General features: G+C 36.9%; 1 protein-coding gene across 1 annotated transcript in view; it reads left to right on the top strand.

Annotated features, from left to right (window-relative positions):
* The first annotated feature begins 12,651 nt into the window (after positions 1 to 12,651).
* The window catches only part of LOC117321796 (E3 ubiquitin-protein ligase UBR4-like), a 79,540-nt gene continuing 67,249 nt past the window's right edge, over positions 12,652 to 24,942 (top strand). The window contains 16 exon segments of the mRNA XM_033876370.1: positions 12,652 to 12,767; positions 13,941 to 14,038; positions 14,715 to 14,818; positions 15,132 to 15,261; positions 16,467 to 16,845; positions 17,118 to 17,286; positions 17,288 to 17,362; positions 17,683 to 17,742; positions 18,099 to 18,395; positions 18,620 to 18,760; positions 19,115 to 19,241; positions 19,388 to 19,575; positions 19,994 to 20,079; positions 20,309 to 20,391; positions 22,414 to 22,499; positions 24,211 to 24,451. Coding sequence (XP_033732261.1) covers positions 12,652 to 12,767; positions 13,941 to 14,038; positions 14,715 to 14,818; positions 15,132 to 15,261; positions 16,467 to 16,845; positions 17,118 to 17,286; positions 17,288 to 17,362; positions 17,683 to 17,742; positions 18,099 to 18,395; positions 18,620 to 18,760; positions 19,115 to 19,241; positions 19,388 to 19,575; positions 19,994 to 20,079; positions 20,309 to 20,391; positions 22,414 to 22,499; positions 24,211 to 24,451 — 2,380 coding nt within the window.

Here is a 24,942-nt window from a genome sequence, read left to right as displayed (position 1 = left end):
ATCAGGGCCCAGTTGTTTAAAAAGTGATTAGGCTAATCACAGTTTAACAACAATTTCAAAATCCTGATAAAATTATTTCTAGTAAAACAAACTTGACAAAATTTTATGGAACTATAACACTCGTCCGTCTCTTCCTACCTGACTGTTTTAAGGAATATACATACACAGGTTTTTGAAGTAAAAGAGAGACGAAAATTTCACTAATCAAGTGATTAAGCTAATCACCTTTTGAACAACTGGGCCCTGATCATAGTAAAAAGGATGTTTTCAAGACTGTGGAGGCTTGTTCAGAAACATGCAACTTTTACCTCAAACTCAAGCCATGTTCATAGTTTTTAATAAATGCAGTGTCATTGCTTGCATGTTTTGTTCAACTTTACAAACAGCTTAACAAATACCATGTCGACAGCTATACCTATGGTTAGCCAAGATACAGACTAAATTTGATCAAGTTACTTCTGTTAAATTACATCATAGGGATATATAAGCTATTAAAATATCACTTAAAACACTGGTTACTAAGATAACCCTTAAAGGTCATGGAAAGATTGCATCTTTTTAATCAAAGATAACGCAATGTCTATATCGCGTGAGGTTATCATTACTAACTTCAGAACAACATGCAACGTCGGTCAGGCGAGCGAGACACAGGGATTAACGTTCGGCACACCTCGGTAGATTCAGTTTAGGGTAGAATAATCTGTAGAGGTGTGCCGAATGAGGTGATCGATCGGTAATTTCCAGAGAAAAATCATTTCCAAAAACTAGCATTTTCATTTTCTTCCTGCTTTAGTTTGGGTGGGAATATACTGTCTGAAAACCGAAGATAAAACAATAAAAAGATAGATAACTTGAGGCTCCAGAACAACCTTATATAGAATCAACTGCGGTAGCCTAGTTACTAAATTGGATAAAGTATTAGCCATTTAAGATTCATTTGCACACGGAAAAGGTTAAAAACAGTTGTAGGACTAGAATTTTACTCTGTGGATCATTAACCACAGTGTAGAAGATACGGTCTATTTCATTCACCTGAACTTTTTCTCTATATATACGTCCACCTTTTTCTTTTAATTCGTCACATAAAAACAGTTACTGCCACTATAGTATTTACGGTCTCTAGGTTAAATAGTTTTCATATACATCTCGACATCCATCACAGTTTGACTTGTATTGGTTTCAGCTTGTTTTCACTAAATAAGAACGAACATTCGAATAGTTTGCCAGTCTCACCCATAATGATAAAATGCATTTTGGAAGCGTTATTTTCACATTGCCAGGTGAGGATCATCAATTCCGTTCCCTCTTTTAGTGAATACAAGAATGCTATATCCGCCACATTACTGACAGTTTGACGGTAAACCCTGCTTTAGAAGCTTCCATCGCGCTTTCCATACAAAACGGGAAGTACTCATAGGTAGCCACATGGCCGTTACCGTCAATATCGGTATGACGAGCCTGCAATTTGTGTGAAAATACCGGCATGGGTACAACCATCGATGGCGTTTTACCCAACAGAATCGTAGCATCCAAATTGGGTTTTCATTATCTTTCTGCAAACCAATTTGGCATTGGAAAATATTTCTTGCTAGCGTTACAAATAAGAACAAACTTCGAGTTACCTTTTGCGAACAAATTTCCAGTTTCTTCTGTCATGGTGATCTAATCTACAAACAAGGATTTCTCAACTGACTTAATAGCTGTCGTGCTCTCAGCGGATATTGGATTAAAAATTGCCGTCTTGGTGTAGAACTCTTCAGTTGCCACGTAAGCGCTCTGACAGCAAACATGGTCTTGTTCTCCATCAGCTCAGCATGGTCGATGTAGTCTTGTTGTACATACAGTTGAAGGTATTCCTGACTAGTTTTGTTATATTCCATATCAGACATTTCTCATTTTGAGATAGACCACAGGTCCTAGCCTCGTCCGTCAATACATCAAATATATAATATATTTGATGTATTGACAGACGAGGCTAGGACCTGTGGGTAGACCCAGTGCAGAGCACGGAGACGGACACCTGAAACGTCCAATTCAGGGGTCATCACAAAAAAATGTTTTATTAACGCTGGATTGTGTAAAGAACTCATACACTTGGCCACAACTACAGGTATATATCACAGGTAACAGTTAATAACGGCGTTAACACCCGATGCAGACCGAAATTATTATTTAAATTTCGCGGATATTTACAAAATTATGTTTCGGACTTCATCGGATGTTTACGCCGTTATTAACTGCGTTGACGGTCGGTAGGCTGTCTATTCCACTTCCGTAAAGGAACACTGAATGGCTGTTGTGATCGTATCTTTATTTGAGTTCGGATATAAATTCCCGAGCAATGCGTGCACAACACACAACAACAAATAAATGATGACCAGCTAAGAAGAAAAACAATTTTGAATCGATGGCACATAGGCTTGTAGCAGTAAACAATGCATATTTCAGGGATAACAGGGTTTCCTCAAGAGGGTAGGCGGTGACCTAGATTTTCGATCTATTACTTCCTTACCTTTTAGTATCTATAAGGCCAAGGTACGATATATATATATTTTTTACAAATTAAGCATGCGATTGTAATAAAATAATTTACTCGTCTACAGTTCCGCAAAGGGAGGTCAGCATGTGATGCGTCATCAACCTGGTTTGTGGAATGGAATGTGGTCAGACATTATCGAAATAACATTTATGCGGTATGGCCAAGGTCCCGGATGACTTGTGGGAATCACTCTTAACCAATCTGTTCTTAAACGATAGGCACTGAGCCTTTATGTGACCTGGTCAAAGACAGCAGACATGAGCGAGGAAGACACAGAAACACAAATAATTTCACACAGGGAGGAGATGCCAGCTCGTGTGACATCAGACGTTCAAGATAAAGACAAGCTGAAGTCCTGTATCGATCTGCTGACTGAGGAACACAATACTGAAAACATCGTAAGCATCGTCACAGACAGAATATCCAATGACACAATAAATAAAGATCAGGCTGTCATTGTAGGAAGACCCAAATAGAAGCTTAGGAAGTAAGCAGATCAGATGGTTTCTCTGCATCTCTAAAAAAAAAAGAGTGTCAAAGTTAGACAAGGTATGTCCTTTGACACCGACCTCATTACTCAAGAGTTTGACGACAGTGGAGACATGCGTATAACGAAGACAAAGTCAACAATAAAGCAAAAACTGCGAGTTGAACTGTCACCTCGTCATTTACAGCAGTCAGAAACGATCATCATCGATGGGTGTGCTATACTTTCAATTACCTACTGGCCGTCAACTGGCACAATTCAGGACTACATAAACGGCTTTCTGGACTATATCTGGCACAAGTTGTACATCTGTGATACCTGCCTTGGTTTCGACAGACATTACGAGTATAGCATCAAGAGCGGCACTCGAAATATGCGTGCATGGGAAAGGACAAGAAGACGCCACATGATTGGGCTCACCATTCCCTTACCTACTCAACAAGTTAACAGAAAACAAGACAGAAGACTCAGAAGAGGCAGACTGGTTTACCTGTACCATATCCAGAATCTGACATGCACTGTCATCATGGAAGCCACCTGTCCACACAGGTCATCAGTAGATGAACGAGCAATGGCAAAGAAACATGCTAAGATAGTAGCACACCTTTTGGCAGCACATGCTTTGCCAGAATGTGACAGTGTTGCCTACATGTTTTGAATAGGAAAATGGACATCACTGAAGGTTCTTAAAAAAGAACACATATGCAGCCAGCTTGATGAGCAGGCAGGAGATATAAATGGAATAATTTCAGGGCCAAAATCATGTGTTGCAATAAGTTTTGGCAGCAGGATTATAGAAAACGTCTCCAAACCTTGATATCAAATATTGGTATCTTTACTGGCGAAGAAACATTACTGCAACGCCGAAATTAAAGTCACTGCCACCAACAGCGAATCGTTTGCCGAAAACGTCAAACGTTCTCATATATGTTCTCATATACATTTGGAAGGGAGTACTAGAGGAAGGCCCCCCTGATCTTGGTGCGAGAGACTTTGGCTGAACCAGAATGAAGCGCCACAATCTCTTTCACCCTTTACACTACCTGTCAATGTATTCCCAGCTCCCCTGTAATTCTGAAGATGATCAGATGTGGTTTAACTAGTGATCATCCGTGTGCAACAGCTAGGTGTGGCTGCCAAAAGGCTCAGTTGACATGCACAGTTTTATGTGACTGCGCCATTGAACACATCTGTGAGAATCAGTGGACAACATATTCAGATCAGCTGAGTGATACTGGAAGCGGAACTGAGAGAATAGTATATAATGTACCTAAAGTGGATGTTATTATTCGCAAAGTGTGTACATTCGATAGCGAACAGTAGTCGTGTAAAAGGAGAAAGTGACACAAATATTCTTTTGTACTGGTGTGGTTGGTGTCAAAGTACGCATATTCCCCCTATACAAGTTTATGTGTATGACCTGTGGTTGTTGCCATAGGTACGCCTATAACCCCCACAAAAATGTATAGCAAAAAATAACAAATCATTGGACAGAAAAATATGATTATGGTTTCCACACCAATTGCCATTACGAGATCTCAGAGTTCTGATCTTGTAATTTCGATATCTTTTTGGTCATTAAACATCTTGGATTTGACCAAGTAGATAATGGCGTTGTTTCTTCTTCTTTTTCTGTGTGATATATTCATTATGTATTCCTTGTCCCATAAAACCTGCAAGTAGACACAACAAAGACCACTCTAGGGAAACAACATGTGCAATCAATGATTGTGAAAGCTCACCGGCATCAGCAACCACACTATGCACTAATTTTTTTATGTATGTATAAGCATGTCATTTCGAAATTGTACTTCACATAACATCACTCCTTGACCTCTAATTGATGTATAAACCATATTAGAAGGGTGTGGACTTACAAGCTTTCCAAAAACTTACCCAAAATAACTTTAAAGTGGGTTTTGGTGCATGATTATCATAACAATTCCAGACCTCTAATGAATGTATAAACCAAATTAGAAGGGTGTGAGGTGTATACTTTTGGACTTACAAGCTTTCCAAAAACTTACCCCAAAAACTATGAAGTGGGGTGGGACACGAACGCCGACGCCGACGCCGGGGGTACAGCATTACCTCATAGTTACTCGTAACCGGTGTGATAATAAATGCCTTTTTTAATTTTGAGGTTTCGGCAGCCATTTTGGCCGCTATTTTGCCGGCCGTTTTAGATTAAATTAAAGAAATGATTACTGCATTGTATTTTACATTATCGCAATGGCATCTATGGCCCCCCCAAATCCCAGTATAGAAAGGAAAATTATAACTTTAGTGTAATAAATGAGTAATTTATTGCCATTTTTGGATTTTTCAGTCATCTTGGTGGCCATCTTGAATATTTCAAAATGCTCAAAGGTGCCAAAGTGGCACCAAGCAGTTTTGGAATCAGCAGTCGTCAAACATACAAAAATACTAAAACGCATTATATGGACGCTGCTGCAAGGTTTAGTGGGCTGCCTCTGGACTGATTTATTGTGTATGAAGTCTGGAGAACTCTCAAAATATCCTGTAAAGAATCAAATTGGCCAACGTCCCTGACAGTTTTATCAAATTTATCAGGACTGCACAAACCAAAATTTACGAGTGCCGAAATGTCACTATGGGATAAACAACAGACGGTTGGGAACTGTGGAGAAAAAGTCGAGTGTAGTGTGTATTCGTCGGCATTTCCTGACAGACTGACTATGTTTTGGGGCTCGTTTTCTTTTTCTCTCAGACTTGTCTTGTTCTACGACTTGTTGAACCGAAGAGACCATGTTGCGGTTTATCTCACGTGAAAGTAACATTAAGGATTTTTCTCCTTCTCTGTCGTTTTCGTCTACAGGAATCATGAAGTCGTTCGAATTGTATGACAATCCTCCGCCAAATTGCTTCACGTTCCGTTTGGTATTGTTCACATAATCATTTTCCATTCCACGTACAATCGCTTCATAATATTTCATCCATTTTCCAACGTTGGGTACGTACATCTTTGAAATATTCATGATAGAAAAGGATATTGTTTAAGATGAAGTGTAATCACTTTGCCTGATATTTTAAGAATGACCCTTTCACCCTTTCCCGTCTTTTTCAGAAATTCCACATCTCTCACTTCCGACTTTTTCACAGGTACGTAATATGGTACATCGAACGATTGACATCAGTTGGCTACTTTTATTGTTCTTATCGGACGGAGAAGAGTTTCATTTTCACTATCGACAAGGATTAGGTACATATGTCACTGTGTAAGTATAAGTTTTGTCGCGTCTTCGTCTAGCTCGTACTTAAAGTTATATCTACTAAGGCCACTTTCCAAGTCTCATGTAGATTCAGCGGTGTTTGGAAGTGCGCACCGAAATGACAAGGTTTGTTTCGTGGAAAGTAATGCTTACTTCTATCGCTATGAATGACTACGTAATGTGACATCTTAGGCTTTTCTTACGTCTCTGAGGTCTTTCTCTGCTATCCACTTAAGGCGGCTATTAAGACGGCCAACATTCAAATTTTACGAACCATTCGATTTGACCAACTCTCTTGCGCTTTTTAAGTTCTTCCTTGGTAAACCATAAAGCACTTTCATCCTTTTCCACCCTCTGCAGTTCGGATTGATAAAAATTTCCAGTGGTTGGCTCGTTTAAAAGTCAATCAATTGGTAGTGTGGTATTCCTTGTCGTAAGAAACGTTTGTTGGTCTTGAAGATCTCTGAGGACCACTGCTGCTGGTAAGACTTCGTAAATGGTTGTTATAAGTGTGAAACTCTCTTTCCTATCCTTAACCCAAATTTTGGTTTATTTACCACATTGGTTTTCTTTTTCCCATGACTTGTTTTTCGGAGATACATGTACGCAAAAAGGTCTGCTTCGTCAGTTTTGTTAACATCTTTTGGAGCCGAACCATTTAATGACCTGTGAAATGTAGCGTTGTAATTTTGGACGAAATCTTGCAATTTGTCAACATACACACAACTCCTATATTTCGTTAAATATCTATACATTGTTACCCTTAACGTCCTTATGACACGCTCGACTACCGATGCCTTGGTATCATTTTGACTGGTAAAGTATTTTTTGTCATTGTCTTTACAGAACAGTCTCATTAATTTACCGGCAAATTCTTGACCTTTTGTAAATAATCGTTTCAGCTTTCTACTCCTAATGATGATCTTTTTATTAAAAGCATCCAACACATCTTTTGACGTTTTTTGTTTTATAGGTTCCACCCATAGGAAACGACTGAATACATTTATGACCACGAGAAAGAATCGAATACCATCATTCTGTTTAGAGATATTCGACACATCCGCGAGATCTGCTTGATATTACTCAAGGACCCGATACTTCCACTCGTGCTCTCTTGAAGGAACGCTTGACTGCTTTTTGTAAACTATAATTGTCAAGACTCTGGATATATCTTCTTATCTGATATAGACCCGGTGAAGTGAATCCTTTTGATTTCAACACTATGAACTTTTGTCTGACTCATAAAACCGCCTCCGTTTTTGAAATTGCAATATACTCCATCTATACGCCGCTTCTCTTCCTCGGTCAACATTTGTAATGACAATGAGACAAAATATTTAATTTTTAAGTTTTATTACAATATGTAATTACATTCAATGTTTTATGAAACCAGTCTTCTACCCGATGTATTTATTTAACCATATAACAAACACATTTTTTTTTTTTTCATTTTTCTGTTTTGAGCTCCTCTACTCTCCATTGAGCATTACACAATTGGGATATGAAACAGTTTCTAACACTTCGCTATATCAAATCGAACAGTCTCTCGAATGAAGTCTCGGATCACTTTGATATCATCCACATAAATAAAACAATCTATCATATCACATTGTCTTTCGCTTATGATTTCTCTAAGATGATTTGCATATGTCAGTTTTAATAAGTTTTCCATACTAATGACTTCTGATGACTCCATATCTATACAAGGCTTGGATTGGGAGGATATGGTAAAACACAATGTTTGTCAATACACATCACTGAAAACATCTTATATTTCCAGTAGTTCAATGTTTTTCTACACTTATAACACGTCACATAATCGCTGACACCTTGGTAAAACAAAACATCAGTAGCTAGTTGATATGGAGTTTGACGGAGTTTACAGTTCAAATTATAAAATGTCATCAGTCGATCAGCAGAATTTGTCATATGGTGATGAACTGGGTGAGTGATAGCAGAGTCCATCTATAAGCAGAAAGAATCAATACGTTGCTAACATTTTTTCCTACAGTGTGACTTAAAACTATTACGCCCAGGTGCCTTTCGGGTGCTCTTCCAATATGTGTTCCACAAGTCGTTTATCACCTCTGTCAGTGTAGTTATCACGAAAAGAAATACATATAGGACAGATGTACCTCCGACGTCTCATCTCATCAATGCCAATGTCTACAAACTGATCTGCACCCATAATGTAGTATACGTCTACTATCTACGACTGTTCGTAGTTAAATGAATAGATGTGTTGCAGCGTCAGCGATTTTCTTCGCGTATTTCTTTATTTTATTGCAATTACGTTGTTTTACGTGATTCTCGTTTGGTAAATTATAATCCTGCAATATACCCGAAGGTATACACGAGTGCATGACAAGTTCACGCCAAGTCTTTTCCACTTCTAAATTATATTTAACACGGATCAGCGTTTCGTCTAAATAGATATCAATAATACCATCACCTGAAAGTAGCACACATTGATTAGCAAGTCCTTCTTTACATCTCGAACAAACAAAAAGTTGCGTTACTTTCGATCTAACCTCATATGCGTAGGATAGATACAGTAACTTTTTTTCAATGTAGTCCAATAGGCTTCTGCTTCAGTTTTTATTCTAACAAATAGCTCTGGAGTCTTTTATCGAACAAGTCCGTATCCATTAGAGAGTTACTTCAACACCTATGCGTTCATTTAATTCGAACAATACAGTGACAAAGTGGGTATAAAAATTGTCTGTTGCTAATATTTATAATAGTTCTCTAATATGTTCAAGTTTTACTTCTCCCCAATTGCATGACCATCCTGACTCTATGAAAAAATCGATATCACACGCGCACACCTCCCATGTCTGTAAGGCCATCTTGATTTACTGTAACCCGACCAGGGGGTTTTACATATGGGTAGGTAGGTACTAGGTAGTGCTGTGTTTTGTTTTTATTCAGTTCTGAAAACAGATTTTCAACCTTCAATACAAATACAAACCAGGATATAAACTGTTTGGAAAGGATTATTTATTTTGGGATCTTAAACAAAAGAAACACACACCAAGCTTATTTGAGTTTGCGAGACGTTTCCCAGTATGGAAAATCCGTTTGTAGCAAGTTGTTGAGGAGTCTGATGATGATGTCTTGGCCAGTGTACGAAAGTGTTGATGGGTGGCGGGGTTTTTTTCACGGATAAACAGCTATTAACACTCACGCTATCTGTTTCGGCGCTCATTTTATTTTTCTACAAATGTACATTTACACCACAAGCTCTCTGATACAGTTAAAAGTTTCTTCAAAAATTCTCCCGATAGTCTCGTTTTCTTTCCTTCTTCAATCAAACAAATTCTAAGCTCAACTTTAAGTTTTCTAATGATGACTTCCTGTGTAAGACTGAAGCGGCAAACGACTCTGTTAGTTGAAATCTCTGTTATATTAACGTCTTCTTTCATAATCTGGTTGATGTGAGCTTGAGCCATCGAATTTGACGAACATAAATCTCAGTCCATGTATTCATACCCATCTAAAAATGGATCTCGCACGGAGACTGACATAACAGGGGTCCCTATGAGGATAAAGTATAGGGACTGACATAACAGGGGTCCCTATGAGGATAAAGTGTAAGGACTGACATAACAGGGGTCCCTATAAGGATAAGGTATATAGGGACTGACATAACAGGGGTCCCTATAAGGATAAGGTATATAGGGACTGACATAACAGGGGTCCCTATGAGGATAAAGTATATGGGGACTGGCATAACAGGGGTCCCTATGAGGATAAAGTATAGGGACTGACATAATAGGGGTCCCTATGAGGATAAAGTATAGGGACTGACATAACAGGGGTCCCTATGAGGATAAAATATATATGGACTGACATAACAGGGGTCCCTATGAGTATAAAGTATAGGGACTGACATAACAGGGGTCCCTATGAGGATAAAATATATAGGGACTGACATAACAGGGGTCCCTATGAGGATAAAGTATATGGGGACTGGCATAACAGGGGTCCCTATGAGGATAAAATATATAGGGACTGACATAACAGGGGTCCCTATGAGTATAAAGTATATAGGGACTGACATAACAGGGGTCCCTATGAGGACAAAATATATAGGGACTGACATAACAGGGGTCCCTATGAGGATAAAGTATATAGGGACTGACATAACAGGGGTCCCTATGAGGATAAAGTATATAGGGACTGACATAACAGGGGTCCCTATGAGGATAAAGTATATGGGGACTGGCATAACAGGGGTCCCTATGAGGATAAAATATATAGGGACTGACATAACAGGGGTCCCTATGAGTATAAAGTATATAGGGACTGACATAACAGGGGTCCCTATGAGGATAAAATATATAGGGACTGACATAACAGGGGTCCCTATGAGGATAAAGTATATAGGGACTGACATAACAGGGGTCCCTATGAGGATAAAGTATATAGGGACTGACATAACAGGGGTCCCTATGAGGATAAAGTATATAGGGACTGACATAACAGGGGTCCCTATGAGGATAAAGTATAGGGACTGACATAACAGGGTCCCTATGAGGATAAAGTATATAGGGACTGACATAACAGGGGTCTCTATGAGGATAAAGTATATAGGGACTGACATAACAGGGGTCCCTATGAGGATAAAGTATATAGGGACTGACATAACAGGGGTCCCTATGAGGATAAAATATATAGGGACTGACATAACAGGGGTCCCTATGAGGATAAAGTATATGGGGACTGGCATAACAGGGGTCCCTATGAGGATAAAATATATAGGGACTGACATAACAGGGGTCCCTATGAGGATAAAGTATATAGGGACTGACATAACAGGGGTCCCTATGAGGATAAAGTATAGGGACTGACATAACAGGGTCCCTATGAGGATAAAGTATATAGGGACTGACATAACAGGGTCCCTATGAGGATAAAGTATAGGGACTGACATAACAGGGGTCCCTATGAGGATAAAGTATATAGGGACTGACATAACAGGGGTCCCTATGAGGATAAAGTATAGGGACTGACATAATAGGGGTCCCTATGAGGATAAAGTATAGGGACAAACATATAACAGGGGTCCCTATGAAAAAACCCTATAGGGACTGTCCAAGGGACCTTTTGAGACTCGAGGGACTGTTCAGAGACCGAGGGACCTTCGAATACCCCTCAAACACTACTACTGAATATCTGGTTTGACAAATAAAAATATTTCATAAATCCAACAGAATCATTTCTATATGCCTGTTTGGATATGTAGCAACAAAATCTATATCAATTTCTACAACAGTAGTTAAAAAGGGAAGAAATTAAAAACTTATTTTTGCAGAATATTGCGAAACAAACGGGCGCGTAACATATCGCTCCCAGATCTACATGTAACAGGCAAGATTACATGTATACATGTACACATTATGACACAAAAATAATATGCTAAATATGAAGTGTATTCGAAGATACTTTTTAAATTAGTTTGATCCAAAAGATCAATAAAACATACATAAATTACACTCGATATTCAATTTAATGTAAAAATGGTACTGATGCATGGATATTTTCAGTGTTTAGAAATTTCATTTCACATCATCTTTTTCTGTTTTATCAAGTTCGCTAATAGTATTTACTAATAGAATAATAACAGACGACTATTGTTTTAGGTCCACAAAAATTGAAAACAATAATTAAGAAAGTTATTTGAACAGCATAATCATATTTACCATAGACAACGTTTTAATAGGTTACGAATTAATGTTAATTATCTAAGTGTTAAAGTTGCACATAAAAAAGTAATTATAGGCTAATATGAAAATCGGATCAGCGAATTTCAAGACAGATATCTACACAGCAGAACTGATTGATGGCATTAAATAAAAACGAATATCGTTACTTCCTTCCTTCTTTTTTACCGCAAAGATTTCAAATATCTTTTACCTTCGATTTAGGCTACATTCAAGCTTTCAACTCTGAAAACTTTACCATACGGCAAAAGCCCAGTAGATCAGCCATTACACTTTTAAAATATGATAAGCGGTCGATTTGGCCATGCACACTTATATATCAATTTGACATAATTTGTGTCCAATCCGTTGTTTTAAATAGTTTCATCATACACATTGTCAGTCAGTAAATTTGATTGTAAAGGAACGATAACTCTTTTTGTTAACGGCAACAAGTTACATGGTCTATAATTTCACTAGACACCGACTAGATTTACCATACTTATTTTCTCATTACAATGATTTTAACTTTCATTTAAGCATAGTTTACCTATCAAATAAATGTTATCCTCTTATTAAAATGAGAAGAAGCATGTTTTTGAATGCTGAAATATACTCTACGTGCTTCCTTTTGGGACCATTTTATTAGGGGTCATTTTTGCAGTGAAACCTGTAGTCACAGGAAAAATGGCTGCGAGTCCAGGGATGAAGTGGTCAGTGAGCGTAAAACCGCTCCTGACCGCGTCCTACTCGTCTTTCAACAAAGATGATCTGCCTGGATTTGCAAAAGCTTTAGCCAAAAGGTTCAGACATATAATTTCTTTTCAAGTAAATCGCCTAATTGTAAATATATGTATGTAAGTTACACTTCGATCCCTGTGACGAGGATGTAGATTTAGTCAGATACATATTTAGATTTGCATCATACTTCCAGGAAAAACGAATATGACTGGCACTTTCGTTTCATTTTGACACTTAATCTAGATTTTGTTGCACTAATAGCCGTATAATAAGTAAAACACAATTTTAACACGTCGATATTGTCGCATAAATAGGGGAACATTATCCTAAACATTAAATATATTTGCAGTCATTGAAAGTGAAACCGCAATACGTATACGTCCTCTAAAATTATAAAAATACACAGTGTATGATTTATATTATCATTCTAAAAATGACTCCATGACTTGGGTCTAGTTCTTTTCAGATTCAAATGAGGTTTTGTAAGTCTGGCTGATGCGCATGCAGTGATGGAGGAAAATTGTACATTAAATACATGCTTATTGTTATTATTCCTGATATCCAGTCGTAACATCAAGGGTTCACTTATCTTAATTTGAGTGTTTACTCTTTCAGTTTGCTATCCAAACAGTTCATTTTCATGGGACCATAGCCAAAGCCATTTTCACTTGTTGGCAGGTGTACATGGTACATAATATAATCTACACATTTTGACCAGTGATCATAAGAGGGCAGACCCCCTCCCCTCTCAGCTGCTGTGACAACAGACCATATTTAAGATTATGTACAAGTAATGAAGTTATAACAATCAAGTCCTTTTTTTCTGTTCCTCAGAATATCCCAACCCCTGAGATTTCATAGAATGCAAATACTTAGTGTGAAAAAGAGAAAGAAAACAATTTGAGACTCCAATATTTGAATCCTTGGACTCGTATTTATTTCTCCTGTCATGTGGGACCAATCTGTATTTGGAGTACCCATTTGATGTCTCTTAGCATTGGGTCTCTTCAAAATTTAGGAAATCATGCTCTGGACTTACTTCAAAAACAAACATACAATTATAGTGAAAAAGTTACTGATTGAAATACATTCCTAGGGCTAATAAAAGAACGTTCCTGTTGAGGCGGATATTGAAGCCAGTCTCCAGGATGAAAATGTATTTTCCAACATGTATAACTGAGCCATAGAAGTATGCTTTATCAACTTTCTTAAGATTTGTGTGTTGTATTTTACAGTGAAAAAGACATTCTTGAACATGAAGCTCAGCATGAAAAGTTCTACTCTGCATTTGTGGCTCTGGCTTCACACTATATGAGCGCAAGTGCAAGATCAGGTATGGTATCCATATTTAATGGAGTTCTTTTGGTATTAACAGGATTGCTAGATCATATTTATTACGTGATTGCAATGAAATTACATTAATTACATACAAATTAAACCAGGACAACATTAATGTTGTAGTCATTTACTTAATCAATATATTTAATCAAGGCACATGTGCGCATGCTGATTAAGATTTTTAGCTCACCATCATTAGATGGTGGGCAATTCAAATTGTAAATAATTCTTATTATCGTTATTTCTCAGAAAGTACTAAAGGTTGAAGTTTGTTATCACTATTTCTCAAAGTCCTGAAGGGACCTTTCTCATATTTCATATGTTAGTTTCCCTTAGTCCCTAGTTGTGCATATTGCATTTTAGGACCGATCAGAAAACAATATGGGTGATAGACAGCCATCTTGGATTTTGAAAATTGCAGGTTGCTTCTGCTATATCGTGATATATAGATATTAAAAGTTTTGAAGGATGAGTGAAAGAAGGTAAAGAAGAGAAAATATCTGTCTTTCATTTGACGGATATAGATCATTCAATGGTGGGCGCCAAGATCCTTCTGCGATCTCTTGTTTGTTTAGATAATTAACACTTCCTATTTAGTATTTATGAATGCCCTTGTCATGAAGAAATAGGGATGGAAATTCAATGTTTCAATTGATGATGTGTGATTGCAGTACCGTCAGCCCACCTTGGTACTGTGTCCAGTGCATGCCGTGTACTGCTGAAGTTCCTGCTGGAGAAATTACAGACCTATCATGAAGAATGCTGTATAACACAGGTATAGCTAGCCTGCTTATCTTAACAGCATTTCTTTGTTGCATTATACATGTACATGATAATTACAGTCAAGTCAGAAAAAAATTATGCTTCTGAAGACTAAACTTATTTTTTTACATTTAAAAAAAAAATTAGAATCTACAATTTATGAAATATATTTCTCTTGCTCATATCCAAGATTAATTCCATTATATAAGACATTGAAATTATCTTTTCAGTGTTGTTGTTATAATCTCTGTTTCACAAATAGTTAAATCAGCTTTGAGTTAATATAATGACCTGATAGTGATCCAGGATTTGTTGGGTTTTGTCAGAAACATCTGATGATGTTGATCAAGGCGCTATGTACTGGAAGTAGTGGCCTAAACAAGGCTGATGTTACGTCCTATGTAGCTGTCCTCCGCCAGGCTCAGGCTCCTTCCCATATACGCGAAACAGACACAGGTATGTAATGGAATATTCAGACACCTGCTTTTAAAGTGAAGTATCCACTGTACATACCTGTAGTGGCCGATCTGCACTTTGTTCTAAGCAATAACATTTAAAATATTTGAAATAAGTAAGCTATAGAAGATTCCCATCCCAACAAATAAATGTAACATGTTTTTGATAACTTTCAAGTATTTACATAACAAGAATGAGATCGTTAGTAAGCCAAGTTTGCAGCATGCCAACACAGGCGGCAGCCATTTTGTTGTTAACCTGAATAACCTTAATTACATGACCTCGATCTGCAGTGCATTTGACAGGGTGGGGAGCGTAAATCATTCATGTTACATTTTGGCGGCAAATATGATAACAGGATTAGCATACAAAAATTACCTCTAGAGACTAAGCAGATTAAAAAAAAAAGATAAAAAATAAAAAGATGGTTTTACAAATTATGTTTAACCAATGTAACACATTTAAACATAATTTCAGCAAGAAAACTGTGATACAAGTTTTTTTGTTAAAAGGTTTACAAGAAATTTATTTCAGTTCTTCAAATTAAATAAAAAAATTAATTATGTTTTAATTGTACTTAATTCAAACAAAAAATATACATTGTATAATTAAAAGAAAAGTGTAAATTTTAAAAATTCTTTTATTTATTTAATAAAAACCAATACATTGTATTAGATAATAAATTAAGATGAATTAAATTCTTTTGAATATAATTCAATTAATTATAATTTTTGAAAAAAAGACATTTTTATTAGTTTACATTTGGAAACGATTAACCGTCAAGTTTGAGAATTTTATATTTTGACTCTCGGGATTTTGATTTGACTCTCAGGGTTTCAGAGGTAAGGGTCACTGACTCTTGAGATTTTAATCCTACTGGATGCCCTGTTCTTGTATTGAGTTGCTAGGTTTCATGCCGAAATAATTGGCACAAAGATACATTTATTCCTTATATTCAAAACAATCGATTACAAAAGTATGTTTGTTTATCCTTTATGAGGGTTTCTGCTTGTTCAAAGAATAATCTTAAGAAACTTTGATTGACTGTCTGTAGTGTTGGAGTAGTAAAGGAAGTCATTTTGGGGGAGCAGGGTTGTGTTTTCTTAAGTGAATGTTTCCTTCAAGTATCTGTCAGAATCGGAAGACTCAATAATGTCTAGTTAGAGATCAATGTCAGATATATTTCTACCTGCTTTTCTTTGTAGATTCTGTTGAAGTTCAGCCCAAAGAAATAGCCAGATCAAGACTAGACACAGGAAGTGACATATTTGACCAGCTGACCTCTGTGTTTGAGGAGGTGAGCATCTCGAGTCCACAGAAAACAGAACCTGTGGTTGACCCTGTGGTAAACGATGAAGACACACCTCATAGTCGACACAGTCGTGAGTCAGAAGACTTAAAAGCTGCTTTTGGAAAAAGAAACTTAGCACACCTTCTGCAGCTAGATGGAGCTGATATACTGGTGAATGTTTGTTCTAGTCTGACATTCCTGGGAAGGTATTCCCAGCGCTACAAAGAGGCAGTAGCTGGCACCTCCTTCATCATGCCTAACACACTAGTGGAGGCCCTCACATCAAGGACAAGGTAGGTTTTGGCAGAAAATGACTTCAGTTCAAGCATGGATCATTATAAACAACTAGGTGTTGTGCCAGTATTTATTTTATTAATTGTTTTGGAGCTAACAGATTTTTTTCTCCTAAGAATTGTAATCATGATAGTAAATAGTAGCTGCAATATGCCTCTTGGTTAGTTTGATCTTTTCTTTAGGTAAAAATAAAATAAGAAAATGAAATTCATGATGACATCATTTTGATACATCATGTACTTACAAGAATGCTTTAATCTCCTTGTTTTAGTTACCAGTGTCTACTGAGTGATATCTCAGTAGTGTGGCGAGCCTTCAGCCTACCGATACTAGAACCACTGTCTCCAAAGCGGATGGAGAAAATTGTCAACATCACAATGAGCTGTTTATATGCTTCTCTGTCTGTCGCCATGGCAAATAATGTTGTGGCTCTAACAAGCACCACTCCCAGCCAAGTCTACATCAAGTAAAGACGAGGAGATTGACAACTATGGATCTACTGTGATTCAACGAAGTGTAAGTTTTGTCTAGACCACAACCACAAAATTGTGGTTATTCATTAAGAAAGATAACACTTGAAGGATTAGTAAAAAAGATTTCTTGTTGATTGGTCAATATATTCAGAGCTATTTTTCTGAGGGCATTTGTGACTTATTATGGCCCGTCATTCCCGTTTGAAATTATTTTGAATAAAAGAAATTAACATTTCTTTACCAATTCACCATTTTCCCCCAAATTGAGGGATAAAAATATCAAACTTAATTCTTTTGAATGAAAGTTTAATTATCAAGATATATGTTTTTCATTCATAGATATATTTTATATTACATTTTTAGCTGGAGATATTCAACACAGTGTCAACTGTTATGAGAAATTCCACAAGAGCAGGAGGCAATGTGAGTACAGCATCTCCTAGCCTAGGCATTTTGTTGGGTAAACTTTGACCCTGATGAAAGAATGCTTGATTTGAGTTTATGATATAGTAGCTCATTGATACAACATAACTAAAATGTTCCTGTAACTCCATGAAGCTGCACCAGTATTGCTGTTCAATGTAACAGTTCATATTTGTAATGTTAAATGTGGTCAAGATGTATTTTGATGATAAAAGTACATCAAAGACACCCGGGTGTGCAGAACTGAATTGTAAGTATGATATTAAACAGTATTTTTTACAAGTTCTGCCATGAATAGCTGTTTCTATAAAAAAAAAAAAAAAAAAAAAAACACATTGTATATGTTTACATTGCAGACGGCCCAGAACCTTAACTTGATGGCAGCTTGGTTATTGATGAAAGGCCTACAAAACATAATTGCCCTCACTCCTTCCACCGTACTGGAAAGGAAAGAGCCAAGTAAACCTAAGATACCTGTCCAGTCTGAAAGTTCTGCCAAACCCAAGGAGACGCAGTCCTTCAGTCGGAGTAGCACCTGGAAAAGTTCATTCCATGGATTCGGAGCATTATCTGTAGCCCTGGCGACCAAAGCTGGACAACTGGTGCAGGAGTTGCTGGATGATCTACAGATTGAGGGCATGGTGCCAGATCTGGTGAGTGATCAGAATGGTTACAGTCAGACAAAGGGTCAGAGGGGCAAAGTTGGATACAGAGCTTTTATTATACCAATATGTAAATAGAGGAAGTGGAATATGAGAAATACAGGGCTTAATTATAAGGTCTGGAAATATGATTTTCTTGTTAGTGTTTACATATATGTTTGTGGTGTGTATGTGGAATTTATCTGCAATATTAACATGATGCTTCCTTGGATCAGGGATCAACTACTCCACCCAAGCCAGGCCTGGACTTTACCATTATGACATACCAGACTGCCTGGAAACGTGTCAAGAAGTTGCTGAACGCTATCAATCTGACAGACCTAATGTTGAACCTGGTGGAAAATGCCTTCAGAAAGGTACATAATTATTGCAGTCATGTCTTTCTCTCACTGAATAAAGATTTCATCTGATCATAGAAGTAGGCTATTGATTCTTGTACACTTCAATCAAGGTTAAATCTTGATTTGTAAACATAAACATTAAACCGTTTCCATCTATAATGGCACATATGATTCAAATTGTGTCCATTAATACCATACATCAGGCTACTTTATGGAAATACTATTTTCACAATTCTATGCAGCCCTGCAGGTTTGGAAATGGGAAAATACACCCAGTGTTCCCCACTGAATTGTTTGTATGGGGTTGGTTAATAATGTGGGAATGTCCAGCAGTGTTACTGTGTAACGGTTCTTACACTCTTTTTATAGGCATCTCTCCTACGTAGACTGAAACAGGGGAATGAGTCCTCTGAAACAAGCAGTAGCAGTGCATCCGACTCCAACACATTCTACGAAGATGACTTCAGCTGTTCTGAGGAAAGCAGTGATGATGATGGTAAGTTAAAACATACATGTATGTACTTATTTTCACTAGCTTGGAAAGTGAAAGAATTGTTTATCAGACCTCAAAGCACTGTGAATATTAATTGCATTGTGTTTGTCAATCAAACTAAGATGTCAGTAACTTGCTTTTATGTCCAGATGAGGATTCGGAACCCATCCTGGGGGGACTGTTTGAGGAACCATCCCCACCCACAGACACAGTGGAGCCATCTGCCCCACCCCCAGTCCCTGCCCGTGTGGATGTTTCTAGCGAAGGCAAACGTTCCCGCAAAATCAGTAGCGGAGACAGTCCCAACTTTGTTCCAGATAAACGGGAACCAGAAGGGGTAAGAATCTGTGTATCAAGAAACTATTTAATGTCGGACATCAGCTGATGTAGGGACCTTTTAATTGTTTTAGACCAAATTTATAGTATTGCAAAAATGTCTCTAATTCTGAAATACTAATGCCATTGTTAGACTTGTTAGCAAAAGACAAGCTTTTGCTCAGTTGCACAGTTCATATAAACCTTTGAATCAAAACCCACACAACTCCAGGCCTAACTTTTATAAGGACTATTTTTGCAGGGATTGCAGTTGACCGTCGACAGTAAGAATTTTGTTTTAGAAAACATACTTCAGTTTAATGTTTACCTAAAAACAATGCTCTTAAGCTGGTACCTTTCACTTAATCTTGGAATTTTGTATTCTCTTCACTGATTGTTATGTAAAACATTTATTTATACATTGTATTTCTACTTTACAGTTTGTCCAACTAGCTGCAGATATCCTGAACTTCTTAAGTCAGTCTTTCCTCAATGCTACTGATCGAGAAATACAGAAGATGTTCCGGTAAACACAAACACTGTTTAACTGATGTCACATGATAGCCACGTAATGATAATGTCATATATACTGTAATTAAACAATACAATCCTCTGATTGTCTGTTATGTGAAGATATCATTAATAAGTTTATTTTTAATTAAACCAATTGTCTAATAAGTGTACTCGGTAATGTGTATTTTCTGTAATTATAGTTTTATGAATATAGAGACTTTTAAACTAACTGAATGTTCTAGATCTTCTTTGAATGAGGATCACATGGGAAATCTCGCCACACTTGTACGTGAACTTGACCGTGAATGTATCAAGTATGCATCTGGTAAGTCCATCTTTCCATTTTATTGTCAGTCAAAGATTCGTGTTTCATACTTGCTAATTAGGCACTTTGTATATCGAGTAACTCTCTCTTCACTTTGTATATCAAGTAACTCTCTCTTCACTTTGTATATGAAATAACTCTCTCTTCACTTTGTATATGAAGTAACTCTCTTAACTTTGTATATCAAGTACCGTAAATATTCGGGTATAGTGCGCACTCGCGTATAGTGCGCAGGTACGTTTTTGAGGTTCATTTTCAAAAAAAAAAAAAAAAAAAAAAAAATTCAATATTCAACTGAGCGGTAGATGAATTCTAAAGCATAAGATGATAGGAATTTGTAACTTATGAAAGCTTATTTACCACATTTAATTGGAATCACCGGTCAGATTTGACACATTGGATTGACAGGTTGTTTACATTATACCGGGACAGGCCTATTCAGCTTGCAAATTGTAGCGGTCCCATCTACGCTGTAGTACAAACAAAATAATTAATCCCACCCTCAATTACCTTGTGATTTTCACGTAGGTATGATCTCTTGTGGTATCTGTCCATGAACATACAAAGCTAATTAAGCTCAATTATAACAAGATTGACTAGTAAGCTGACTGCTACGTAATGTAACACAGGCCGCCATTTTGTAAACAGTACGGAAACAAGTCTGCTGTCGTCGTGCTGGTCACAACTTTTATGTCAATGAATTAACATGTGTAATGGATAAATCTACAGTGCAAACGATAAATAAGAGTACCCCGGTAGTTTTCACAGTCAGATCGTATTTGATATGGCCAAGTTGGTCAGTGACTGCCGCACGAGATCAAGGCATTAGTGTTACCCTTGCCTAATTGCGCAAGCGTGCTGTTACAGCTTTTGTAAATAAACAAGTTGAACGTTATCAGTTTCTGGCAGCACTCTGGATTTATAAGGTGATTAATTTAGAAGTATGAAATAACGAAGTACTGCTATATCATTTCAAGTTTTGTTTGATGTTAATTGAGATGTTATACATCGTTTTGAACCTGAATACAGGAACATGCTCAAGTGAGATCGTATGTGTACGGAACGTGTGGCTCACGATCGATTTAGATAAATCCACGTAATTGCTGATAAATACACAATTTCAAGGAATTAAACATCAAAATAACTATTCATTTCTTTGATTATTTGTTAACTATTACTTTCTAAATGCTTTATATGTGTTATACATATAAGTATTAAATCAATCCTGCTGTGAAAGGAAACGATCACAAATCTCAGTCAAATCACATTCATTCTGACTGGGAAAAGGCTTGTACTTGCGTAAAGTGCGCAGTGGTCTTTTTCACTTGTCAATTTTTGAAAAAAAGTGCACACTATACGCGAATATTTACGGTAACTCTCTCTTCACTTTGTATATGAAGTAACTCTCTCTTCACTTTGTATATGAAGTAACTCTCTCTTCACTTTGTATATCATGTAACTCTCTCTTAACTTTGTATATCAAGTAACTCTCTCTTCACTTTGTATATCAAGTAACTCTCTCTTCACTTTGTATATGAAGTAACTCTCTCTTCACTTTGTATATCATGTAACTCTCTCTTAACTTTGTATATCAAGTAACTCTCTCTTCACTTTGTATATCAAGTAACTCTCTCTTCACTTTGTATATCAAGAAACTCTCTCTTCACTTTGTATATCAAGTAACTCTCTCTTCACTTTGTATATCAAGAAACTCTCTCTTCACTTTGTATATCAAGTAACTCTCTCTTCACTTTGTATATCAAGTAACTGTATCTTCTGTCAATATAGTGGGGTTAGGAATATTATGAACCTTGAGGGATGAAAGAAAATGAGGTGTAAATTTCAACAGGCATTCATGAAATTTTGCATCCATTGTCATTTGATAGTTTTATATATTACATCATTATTTTACATTTTGACTATCTGCATAGGCAGCAAGGAGTTTGAGTCACCTGTGTTGTACATTTCTAGTTCATCATTTACGATTTAATGTGCTGATTAAAAAAAATCTTTGTATTTTAGACAAGGTGTTTGATGTATTGTCAAGAGCGTTGGCCAAATTCAACCACAATCTCATATCTAAAGGATGTTTGACCGAAACACTTGAGGTATGTAATATTATACAAGAGCCCATATCCTTAATTCATTTTGTATCCTTTATTTGTGGAAAATTTCAAACTATTTCCTTGGTTAATTAGTATCCCTGGAACAAAATGTATGTCTTGAGTTTGTTAAATATTTGCTTTGCTGAATTTCCCATATTTTCTATGAGCACAAATATAAAACTGTAAATGATTATTATAGCACACAGCAAAATGTGAATAAGCTTAAGTATTTCACAATAGCATTCCACTACTGGTTGTGTTACATAAACTTATCAATATGAGGAAATTGTGTTAATGATAGCACACAGATTAAGTTTTGTATTATGTACAGTGGACCCTCGATAATCCGAACACCTTCGTTCCCAGTCCAAACCGTCCGGATTTCCGGACTGCCGAATTTCGTCTACCAGGTCAAAAAAATTGTCGTGTAAGAGTTATCTCCCTTGATTACATACAATCCGGGACGTTTCATAAACACGTCTAATTGTCAGACTTTTTAACAATAAATATACTTATGTTTCTGATATGATTTTTGATTTCTTTTGTAGAAAGTAAAAAATAAACTTTGTTTTTAAAAGAACATGTAAAGTGAAAGTTGTTTTATTTATAGCGTGTATATGTGACCTACAAACACCACACAAGTGTCACGTCCCGGAGGTTCACAAACAAGTAGAAATTACAAACGTTAAATACCTTAAATAAAAGACCCGGATTTTACAACTTACCATCAGTCCATGTTTTTTTATGATTTTTACGTACCAGAAACCCCAAGCTATATATCTAAAAGTACGCTACACCAGCGAGAACTACCGAAGAAGTCCGATAATTATTGAACCCGTATTAACTTAACAATGTGACGCTTAATTAAGTATCATACGACTATTGACTAATTTGTGTGTAATCAACCCAGTTCTTGTGATCACTGCTTAATACGTAAATGTGTATGTAATTAATAACGTGCATCTTTCAATGAGTCGTCTTTTCACGTAACGGTGTTACAAAGCCGATATCCGTGTTTACCCAATACAAGTGTTCATGATGTTAATTACCGATCATAAATTTATTACATGTATTTGAGATTGATTAATTATGGTATCACGTACTGTATGTTTGTGCGTAAATTCTTGCTAATTACGAAATAGCAATATGTGTTCCTATAAAAGTTGCCGTCTGTAAAATAACTATAATAGATATTGTACGTCAAGTTGATAAAAGCAAGACCAGGCTATACTATAAAATCCTTTAATACTGTAAAGTTTAAAAAGGTCGTAGAGAAAAAGTAATGTACCGTTATAAAAACAAAAGTTACACTTTGTAACACAGGTAAACACCCTTGGGCTATGACCTGGCAGCGGTCGCTATGACTACGCACAGTGTCAAGCAATAGTCTGTACAGCTGTCGACACGGGTGACTTGCCCCGACATTTTTTCTCCTCGTGGTGAAAAAATCGTCTGGATTATTGCAGGAAATTTACTAATGAAAAGTACGTTCCGTTCCTAAAATGGGCTTCCAGAATTGGAATCCGAATTTCCTGACTGGTGAGTACAAATAACGTTACGGAAATCCGTTCCCGTGCATTTCCGTCCGGACTGCGAGTTTTCCGGACTATCAGCGTCCGGATTATCGCGGGTCCACTGTACTGTGCATTTAAAACCATATAGTCTGGTAACCATGTGATCATGATGTCTTTAGTATGAGCTGTTTTATTGTCAGGACATATTGCTGAGTCAGCTGGGCATTAATCCTAGTGCCGTGGAGCCCTGGCCAATGACAGTACACACCCGGACATTGGCTATCCTTGCAGAAGTCATACTTCTCAAACAGCAGCGTGAACGTGAAGCTAAACTCATGAAAAGTCAAAGTGAGGCTGCTGTGATCAGTATCTGGGTGAACTTTATTACCACGCTGAAGAGCAACATTATTGATCTTGATCCCCAAGTTGACACATGTGATGGTAAGTCATTTCTGCATGATGCTATGTGTGATCTTATTTTGAAGCAATAACATCTCAGTGCATTATTTTCTGCATGTTAGCGTAACATTACACTGGCACACCAAGGAGTTTTGCCATAGAAAATAATACAGAAACAGAAATTGTGATTTCAATTATTCATCTTAGGCCATATGAATAGATTAATGAGTTGGTTTTCAGGCCAATTTGTGAAAAAATACATGAGGGAGGGAGGTGTTTTTTATCATTTTATTGGATACAAAACAGATGAGGCCTTTTTTTTTTATTCTTTCACATCAAATTTGATTCTCACGTAATGCCCAAATAACTACACAGTTTGAGCAATGTTAATGTTTATTTGGACTTGGTCAAAACTGTCTGTTAACTTCCCAATTCAGACCGAAACATGACATTATTTCAGTTAGTCGGAGAACATCAATTTCCCAGTCGCCATGGACCCATCCTTTATCGAAATGTATAGTTCTGCCATTGTA

The sequence above is a fragment of the Pecten maximus genome, chromosome 2, assembly GCF_902652985.1.
Source record: "Pecten maximus chromosome 2, xPecMax1.1, whole genome shotgun sequence".
Taxonomy (NCBI): domain Eukaryota; kingdom Metazoa; phylum Mollusca; class Bivalvia; order Pectinida; family Pectinidae; genus Pecten; species Pecten maximus.
Note: the sequence above shows the minus strand (reverse complement) of the source record. Positions and strands in the feature narration are given on the sequence as shown.